At 41.6% G+C, this 10214-nt stretch overlaps 1 protein-coding gene across 3 annotated transcripts in view; it reads left to right on the top strand.

Annotated features, from left to right (window-relative positions):
- The first annotated feature begins 842 nt into the window (after positions 1 to 842).
- The window catches only part of KLF8 (Kruppel like factor 8), a 334415-nt gene continuing 325043 nt past the window's right edge, over positions 843 to 10214 (top strand). For all 3 annotated transcript variants that reach the window (XM_006068471.3, XM_006068470.3, XM_006068472.3), the window contains exon 1: positions 843 to 1448. In XM_006068471.3, the coding sequence (XP_006068533.1) occupies positions 1422 to 1448 (27 nt within the window). In that variant the 5' untranslated portion in view covers positions 843 to 1421. The remainder of the gene's footprint in view (positions 1449 to 10214) is intronic.

Genomic DNA, 10214 nt, shown 5'->3' with positions numbered 1-10214 from the left:
ATTGAGTTGGTGATGCCATCCAACCATCTTATCCTCTGTTGTCCCCTTCTCTTCCCTCCTTCAATCTTTTCCAGCATCAGGATCTTTTCCAATGAGTCAGTTCTTCGCATCAGTGACCAAAGTATTGGAGTTTCAGCTTCAACATCAGTCCTTCCAATGAATATTCAGGACTGATTTCCTTTAGGATGGACTGGTTGTATCTCCTTGCTGACCAAGGGACTCTCAAGAGTCTTCTTCAACACCACAGTTCAAAAACATCAATTCTTTGGCACTCAGCTTTCTTTATAGTCCAACTCTCACATCCATACATGACTACTGGAAAAACCATAGCTTTGACTAGATGCACCTTTGTTGGCAAAGTATTGTCTCTGCTTTTTGGCCTGAACAACCAGATGTTCCCATTAACCGGAAGGGAGAAAGACATTAAACATGATTTCTGATGGGTCATTCTAGACTTCCACTAATACCTGTGGATGGGACCTCAGGGTCCTGCTCCAACTTTGAGCAGCCTAATTATGGAGTGGGGCGCTCCTTTTGGCTAAGAGCAATGAAGCACATTTTGGGGAATCCCCGCCTTCTCCCTTCTGATTGTATTCATAAACCTGGAGATTTACACAGATGAGATAGAGAAGACTGAGCACATTGGGCCAGGCAAAACGGAGAGTCCCCAGGCACAGGAAATCTTCTGTAGCCACTTCAGCACAGATACTATGAGATTGGGCAGCGCCAAGGAGGGCGCTGCAGGAACCTTCTTGGCGATCTGGAAGCCTAGAGAACCATTTTTTTTTTTTTAACTAGAAACAAAGTAAAGAAAAGAGATGGGGTGGGGTTTGGTGGTCTGGCCCGCCGGAAGGAGCTTGGGTGGAGCCGACTGTGCAAGCTTCGGGGCAGAGGGTGAGAGAAGGCCGCCACTAGCAACTAACATCAGCTACCTAAACTCAACAGAGAGGTCGGAGGTATTGTTGGAAATGCCACGAACCCCGTGATTCTGTCTGCCCGCCAAAGAGAGATGAAAACCCAAGTTGTGCGGTGCAGCTTTAAAGGGGCTGGTGATTGACAGAATGTGTAGCAGTGGATGGGGTGGAGCCGCTGGGTGGGGTCTGGGACAGGCAGCTGGGAGAAACCAAAAGGAAGAAAAAAGAAAACCGTAGCCCCTGAAATCGCTAATACCAGGGGGAAGCTAGCCAGAAAGGGAGGACAGGAGGGTTTTAGAGCTCACCTCCATTCCTACCCTGATCAACTCTCTCAGACCCTTCTGTCTCCTTTTGAGATAATTAAAACCTACTGTACACCGGCCCTAGTCGGTGCCCTTTCCTGACTCCACTGAATTAGATTTGTAGTACGAGTGAGTGAAGACCCCGGGTCCACCACCTCAACCCCCGGCCCCGCCCCATCGGCCTGGCCCGGGGCTGGAGCAGAGGATGCCTTTGGAGGCGCAGAATCCGAAAGTAAGTCCCTTTCATTTTGCTTATCCCCCCTCTCCCCTTCCTTTTGCTGCCCTCACTGGGGTATTCTCTGGGCGGCAAAGAGCCACCTTACCGAAGGAGACTCTTTCAAGGAGGACACAGAGGGTTGGACCGGGTAGGGTGGGGTAAGAAGGGGAGGGGAACGGAGGAGGGGTGGCGCTTTAAAGCCTAGAGGAGCTGCCATCCACCGGATAGGAAGCTCAGAGTTTGCTGGTTGTTTGATTACAGCCTTGATTTCCTCTCCTGCCCTTAGAGCCTCGACTTACCCCTCCAGGCATTTTTTTTCTTTTTGTCACAATCCACAGTGGTATCTGGCTGCTTAAAGCTTCTAGCTGTGAGTTGGGAGGGCTCCATCTTGCCCAGCTTCTTAAAGCGGCAGTGCACCAGTTCTGATGTGGGAAATACTGAAAATTCGATTTGGAAAAGGATGGCATTAACTCATCTTTATTATGATACAAGGTGTGTTGGGGGAATTTGTACAGATAGGCAAGTTTTTCCTCCTTATACCAGCCTCCAAACTTGTTCTAATATCCAGTTGATTCTCAGGAGGCGCATCCTGGGCTATGCTGCCAATTTGTACATTAGTTAACTGCAGAGTCAACTGGCCTTGCAGTTTTAGCTCAAGAGGAAAATTTATCAAGATTTGAAAAAATAATTTATTTTACAAATATTTATCAAAAGATAGGTTCATTGTCTGTGACTAATCCCACTGCTGAATGTCTGTAATATGTCAGGACAATGTAGAGTGATGTCACTGACTCCTTTATTAACAGATTGGTGGCCAAGGTTTCTTCCTAGAGTCGAATGTTGAATTTGATTTCAGCATTTATCAAGCATGTGTCACGTGAAGGTTCCCATTATTCATCTTTATTGTGTTGTCTTTAGTACCAAGCATCCATATGCCCAAGCCCAAGTGATTGGGAGATTCAGCTGTAAGAGATAGGAACTCAAGTCAAAATGGCATGCAAAGAGAGAAGGGCAGGATGTTTCAATAGGGAAGCTAAAGGCTACCTTGACTGATCTGTTATTCCCATGTCCATGTCCAACCTGGAAGATTGTCTTGGGCAGGAGGGCTTTACCAGCTCCCTTCTGCTGTTAAATAAAAGAACTAGTGTGGTGGAAACTTGTTAGAAGGCCTCATACAGATCAGTGGCATCTCTTCCAAGTTTATTTTTCTTATGTTTCTGCTTAAGGAGGATGGCAGGTCTGGATGGAGCCTAATGATATCCTGCATGTCAAAGATAATAAAATATGTTGTTTGAGGTTTTAGGTCTAATATTTTACTCTGGATGTCTTTTTTTTTTTTAAGCTATGAATTGTCTGTGCGTATCTACGCATTTCTATTTGGTCAGTGGAATGGCATAGCTTCTAGCACTCTGCAGTTTACCAGTTCAGCTATCTCTGGTATTAAATACAAGGCAGAGACCCTCTCTTTTTTAATGTGCTAGGTTTCAGTGCATCCCCAGTGTCAACTCCCATTAAGGGCATGGATTGGTTTTAGGTTTCTCGGCACCATTTATTAAAGCACCTTCCTCCATCCCTTCTTTTCTCAGTTGGTTTTCTAAACCCCAAAATGACCTTATTCTGAATGGCCATGACATTGAATCCACTAGATTCAGATAAAAAAGAAAGCCTCAGTGTTCTTTCTCTATAAAGTCACTGGTCTGCTGCTGCTGCTAAGTCACTGGTCTATGGGGTCGTAAAAACAAAGGAAACATTAATTCATTTCATACATGATATTTTACATGTTTCAATGCCATTATCCCAAATCTTCCCACCCTCTCCCTCTCTCACAGAGTCCATAAGACTGTTCTATACATCAGTGTCTCTTTTGCTGTCTCGTACACAGGGTTATTATTACCATCTTTCTAAATTCCATATATATGTGTTAGTATACTGTATTGGTGTTTTTCTTTCTGGCTTACTTCACTCTGTATAATAGGCTCCAGTTTCATCCACCTCATTAGAACTGATTCAAATGTATTCTTTTTAATGGCTGAGTAATACTCCATTGTGTATATGTACCACAGCTTTCTTATCCATTCATCTGCTGATGGACATCTAGATTGCTTCCATGTCCTGGCTATTATAAACAGTGCTGCGATGAACATTGGGGTACTCGTGTCTCTTTCCCTTCTGGTTTCCTCAGTCTGTTTGCCCAGCAGTGGGATTGCTGGATCATAAGGCAGTTCTATTTCCAGTTTTTTAGGGAATCTCCACACTGTTCTCCATAGTGGCTGTACTAGTTTGCATTCCCACCAACAGTGTAAGAGGGTTCCCTTTTCTCCACACCCTCTCCAGCATTTATTACTTGTAGACTTTTGGATCGCAGCCATTCTGACTGGTGTGAAATGGTACCTCATAGTGGTTTTGATTTGCATTTCTCTGATAATGAGTGATGTTGAGCATCTTTTCATGTGTTTGTTAGCCATCTGTATGTCTTCTTTGGAGAAATGTCTATTTAGTTCTTTGGTCCATTTTTTGATTGGGTCATTTATTTTTCTGGAGTTGAGCTGTAGGAGTTGCTTGTATATACTCGAGATTAATTGTTTGTCAGTTGCTTCATTTGCTATTATCTTCTCCCATTCTGAAGGCTGTCTTTTCACCTTGCTAATAGTTTCCTTTGATGTGCAGAAGCTTTTAAGGTTAGTTAGGTCCCATTTGTTTAGTTTTGCTTTTATTTCCAATATTCTGGGAGGTGGGTCATAGAGGATCCTGCTGTGATGTATGTCAGAGAGTGTTTTGCCTATGTTCTCCTCTAGGAGTTTTATAGTTTCTGGTCTTACGTTGAGATCTTTAATCCATTTTGAGTTTATTTTTGTGTATGGTGTTAGAAAGTGTTCTAGTTTCATTCTTTTACAAGTGGTTGACCAGATTTCCCAGCACCACTTGTTAAAGAGATTGTCTTTAATCCATTGTATATTCTTGCCTCCTTTGTCAAAGATAAGGTGTCCATATGTGTGTAGACTTATCTCTGGGCTTTCTATTTTGTTCCATTGATCTATATTTCTGTCTTTGTGCCATGTATGAAACGAGTTGCCAGTCCAGGTTCGATGCACGATACTGGATGCTTGGGGCTGGTGCACTGGGACGACCCAGAGGGATGGAATGGGGAGGGAGGAGGGAGGAGGGTTCAGGATGGGGAACACATGTATACCTGTGGTGGATTCATTTTGATATTTGGCAAAACTAATACAATTATGTAAAGTTTAAAAATAAAATAAAATTAAATTAAAAAAAAAAAACAAAGGAAACATTAATTCAACTGGAACCCTCCTGGCTACTTTCACCAGTGGGAGTACAGTCCTGCTCTAGAGTCAAGAGCCACTTGTACTTGTCACTCACATTAAAATCTGCTACCCACACCCTGGCATGGAGAGTGGGAAGGAACTGTGTGCTGACTCCACAGCCAACCTTCTAAATTTGATAATCATGGAATATGTTAGGTATTGCTGTGCTTCCATTTTAATATTTGATTGTCCCTTTGTGTTCATGTTGGTTTTTCTTTGGGAGAGTTTCTAGATGCAGGATATAGCTGTCATAAAATATGTTTGATGAAATATGGTTAATCTCTTCCTAAGACAGTGAAAATTTTGTGAACCCACTAACAGTTATTATAGGCAAGCAGTACAAAGGTAATGGCAATAGCATTAGGAAATGGCAACCCACTCCAGTGTTCTTGCCTGGAGAATCCCAGGGATGGGGGAGCCTGGTGGGCTGTTGTCTCTGGGTTGCACAGAGTCGGACATGACTGAAGCGACTTAGCAGCAGTACAAAGGTTTCAAGTGACTTTCCCAGAGAAATTAGTTTGTTGTCATTCATTCTGCTTTCTGGGCTTGAAGACAGTTTCTGTCTACACAGAGGCAAAAGGGCTTCATAAGAAATAATTGCAGAAAGAACACTTTGTCCTCTCTCGCTCTCTCTATGTCACAAGCAGTAGTTTCGATCCCCCAACTCCTCTTCTGGAATCTGGTAGCCTAGGCTGTTCTTGATTAGACTAGTATAGCCTATGCCTACATTTACTTTGGTCTGAGTTCCTTCCTGGTTTTTTCTCAGCGTTCAAGGATAAGGACATATGAAAGACAAAAGTATCAATAGGAAAGTACATTGTGTTATGAGATTCATTCATTAATTAATTCAACAAATACTTACTGAGAACCTATTCTGTGCCATCACTGCACAAGACTCTGAAGAGTCTGCAAGACAAGTCCCTTGCCTTTTTGGAGACTGTATTCTAATGAGGGTATGTTATTGGATGGGTTTTTTTTTTTTTTTTTTTTTGGGGGAGGGGGCATTGAATAAGATAGCAGAGGGACTGGGGAGAGCTATTTAATGAACAATCAAAGAGGGCTTCTCTGATATGATGATTTTAAAGAATATATATGAATAAAGTGAGAGAACTAGCCATGAGAATACCCAAGGGAAGAGTATTCTTGACAGAGAAAATAGAATTTCAAAGGTTTGACGTGTTCAAAGAATAGCAAAGCCAGCATCACTGGAGTGAAGAGGAGAGTGGTAGCACATGATTTCAGAGAGACAGAGAAGTGCCAGATCTTATGCTGCTGCTGCTGCTAAGTTGCTTCAGTCGTGTCCGACTCTGTGCGATCCCATAGAGGGCAGCCCACCAGGCCCCGCCATCCCTGGGATTCTCCAGGCAAGAACACTGGAGTGGGTTGCCATTTCCTCCTCCAATGCATGAAAGTGAAAAGTGAAAGTGAAGTCGCTCAGTCGTGTCCGACTCTTCACGACCCCATGGTCTGCAGCCTACCAGGCTCCTCCATCCATGGGATTTTCCAGGCAAGAGTACTGGAGTGGGTTGCCATTGCCATCTCTGGCCAGATCTTATAGGACCTTGTAAATACTTTGGATTTTATTCCAAGTGAGATAGGGAGTCATTTTTAAAGAAGATAAATAATCAACAATTATTATATTTATTATTATATTTAAAATTCTACTCTTGTAAGGATAAATCTTCAGTTGTTCATCTTAACACAATCAAGACAGATTATGATTTTATGATTTTGATATTTGAATTTATGATATTATGATTTGAAAAAATTAGTAAGCTTATTGCTGAATTCATGTAACTAATTTAATTTTATACTAGCCATTGTTTCATAACAATTATCTGAAAAAGATTTCAAACATATTTGAAACTACTGAAATACAAAAAATATTTTCAGCATAATTTAAAAAAATCACAATAAATTTATTAGCACTAGAAGAATGCTTAATCTTGTTAAGAAAACATTCACAAGATTGTATAGCACTGTTTTACTCTAGCATGAAATTGTGAATATTATTCACTTGAATACTTTATTTTTTTTTTTTTTAATTTCAGTCTTGCTGGCACACATAATTTCATGTAGATTATATACTATTCTTCTCCTCAAGTTCTTCCCAGTAGGGAAGTGTGTTTCATGTATCATTTCATTTAATCCTCACAATACCCTTGTGAGGTAAGCAGTATTATCATTTACATTCTACAGAATAGGAAACTGTGACACAGGAATGTAAAGTGCCTTACCAAAGGACACAGAGCTAGTAAGTTAAAGAGGATTCATTCTCTCCCATACCTTCTGAAAAGTTGTTCCATCAGCTTCTTTTTCTTCAATTCCTTTTTCTTTGGTTCTTCCACCCATCCAACCATTCCCACCTAATATAGATAACATTTATTGAATACCTGAAAGTGAAAAGTGAAAGTGAAAGTGAAAGTTGCTCAGTTGTGTCGACTCTTTGCAACCCTATGGACTATGCAGTCCATGGAATTCTCTAGGCCAGAATACTGGAGTGGGTAACCCTTTCCCTTCTCCAGGGGATCTTCCCAATTCAGGGATCGAACCCAGGTCTCCCGCATTGCAGGCAGATTCTTTACTACCTGAGTCACAAGGGAAGCCCAGGAATACTGGAGTGGGTAGCCTATCCCTTCTCCAGCGGATCTTCCCAACCCAGGAATAGAACTGGGGTCTCCTGCATTGCAGGTGGATTCTTTACCAACTGAACCATCAGGGAAGCCCTATTGAATACCTACTCTGTGCCAAGCCCTCTATTGAACACTTTGCATTTATCAATTGATATAATGTTCACCATAATCCTATGTAGTAGGTACTGTTGTATTCCCAATTTTTCAGTTAGGGAAATTGTGACAGAAAAATCAAGCAACTTGCTCAAGTTTATACAACTTGGAAAGAGCAGATGTGAGATTTGAACCCAGGTCTATAAAGTCTACACCTTGATTATTATGCTTTACTGCCTAGTCTTTAGCTTGCAAACACATTTATTTCCTAAGTCAATCTTTATTTAACAGCCCTTACTCAAATTACCACCCTATTTTTTGACAGTTTCCATTTAGATCATTATTGAAACTGCTCTCACAAGAGTTACCTGAAGATCTCCTAAATGTCATGTCATGTACTCTCTCTTTAGGTTTTCAACATACTTGGCTTTACTACATTTAAGGTTGTTGTACTTTCCTTCCATCTTTAAAGCCTCCCCTTTCATGTCTTCTGTGATAATACTCTACCATGGATTTCCACGAACCTCTCTGATTGCTCTTTTTATTCTCTTATCTTGCTACTCTATACTCCTTATTTAGGTCATCTCATCCACTTAAGAATTTCAACAGCCATTTATATAACCTATATGACAGTCTCTATCTCCAACTGAATGCTTTTTCTTAGCCCAGACACATCCATTTGTCTGTTAATCAGACATCTTAACTTGACACCTCTACAGTTAATATGTTTAAAATTGAATTCATCATCAAACTCCCTGACTCCAGTTTCTCTCCTTGATCAACAGTCACATAATCAACCAAAACAATAAAAGCCTAGCAATGGGTCGCTAAGAGTCAGACATGACTGAGCGACTTCCCTTTCACTTTTCACTTTCATGCATTGGAGAAGGAAATGGCAACCCACTCCAGTGCTCTTGCCTGGAGAATCCCAGGGATGGGGGAGCCTGGTGGGCTGCCGTCTATGGGGTCACACAGAGTCGGACACGACTGAAGTGACTTAGCAGCAGCAATAAAGCCTAGGGTCATCTATGACTCTTTCTTCTCCATAGCTTCTAGATTCTCCTTCTTAAATCTTTGTATCCTCTGCATTCCTACTTGTAGTGTCTTTGCATAATTTTTCATCACGTATGACCTAGCCTATTAACATAGCCCCTTACTGTTGTTTTATCTGCCTCTAATCTCTGTGACCAGAGAAGGCAATGGCACCCCACTCCAGTACTCTTGCTTGGAAAATCCCACGGGTGGAGGAGCCTGGTGGGCTGCAGTCCAAGGGGTTACTAAGAGTTGGACACGCCTAAGCGACTTCACTTTCACTTTTCACTTTCATGCATTGGAGAACGAAATGGCAACCCACTCCAGTGTTCTTGCCTGGAGAATCCCAGAGACGGGGGAGCCTGGTAGGCTGCCGTCTATGGGGTCGCACAGAGTCGGACACGACTGAAGCGACTTAGCAGCATCAGCAGCAATCTCTGTGACCTTTGTTATATGTTGAATTACGTCCCTCAAAATACATTGGATTCCTAATTTCTGGTACCATAGAATGTGACTGTATTTGGAGACGGGTATTTACAGAGGTAATCAAGTTAAAATGAGGTAGTTAGGACAGGCCCTAATCCAATATGAGTGGTATCCTTATGAAAAGGGAAAATTTGGACATAAAGGCTCATAGAGGAAAGATGATCTGGAGAGACACAGAGAGAAGACAGTCATCTATAAGACAAGGAGAGAGGCCTAGAACAGATTCTTCTCTGAGAACCCTCAGGAGGAACCAAACCTGGTGGCACTTTGGTTTCAGAGTTAACAGCCTTCAGAACTGTGAGACAATACATTTTTGTTGTTAAATCCCCTGGTTTTTAGTACTTTGATGTGGCAGTCCTAGCAAAGTAATATAATTTCCAGTGTAGTCTACATTTTAGGATATTTCTAAAATATGTGTTTTTATCTTGACAATCCTATGTTTAGAATTATTCAGACTCCCCTTCACTTACAGGATTAAATCCTTGCCTTTTAGTAAGACACATGTACTACTCCACCTCCACCTTTCCTTCCACTCCATTCTTCTCTTTTTGATAAACACTTATAACAGAGCATGATACCCAATTCATTTTTTCTGTGAAGCCTTGAAGTATAGGTAAGATCTGAATAGCCAGAGTTAAGGGGAAAAGATATTCTAAGCAGGAATAGTCATATAACAAAAGGCAGGTAATGAGTATCAATTTAATGTGGGTTGGAGGGGAATGGAGTAGAGTTATGGAAAAGTGAGGTTAGATAACTCTTTTCCTTTGGTGATAATATTTGTTGTTGTTCAGTTGCTCAGTCGTGTCTCTTTGTGACCCCATTTACTACAGCAGGCCAGGCTTCCCTGTCATTCATTGTCTCTCAGAGTTTATTCAAACTCAGGTCCATTGAGTCAATGATGCCATCACCGACTCATTGGTGATAATATAGATAGGACCAAAGTAGCTTCTGGAGAAGCTGCAAGGTCAGTTTTCTCCCTCCATAGTGTCTCAGGGAAACAGACAGGCCTCAAAGAATATTATTATCCAGCTAATGTCACTGGATAATGAGATAAGATAGCCTGTATTATGTTCTTGGAAAGCTGATCTTTATAATAGGACCATGGGCTTGGGGCACTTTTGCTGATCAGTGATGGTATGGTAGTAGAGCAGAAAATACTCAACAGGGTTCAGAGTCCTTTTCTGCTGTAGGTTATTTAAACCTGACTCTATATA

The sequence above is a fragment of the Bubalus bubalis genome, chromosome X (assembly GCF_019923935.1).
Source record: "Bubalus bubalis isolate 160015118507 breed Murrah chromosome X, NDDB_SH_1, whole genome shotgun sequence".
Lineage (NCBI taxonomy): Eukaryota > Metazoa > Chordata > Mammalia > Artiodactyla > Bovidae > Bubalus > Bubalus bubalis.
This window is presented reverse-complemented; position numbering and strand designations above follow the sequence as displayed.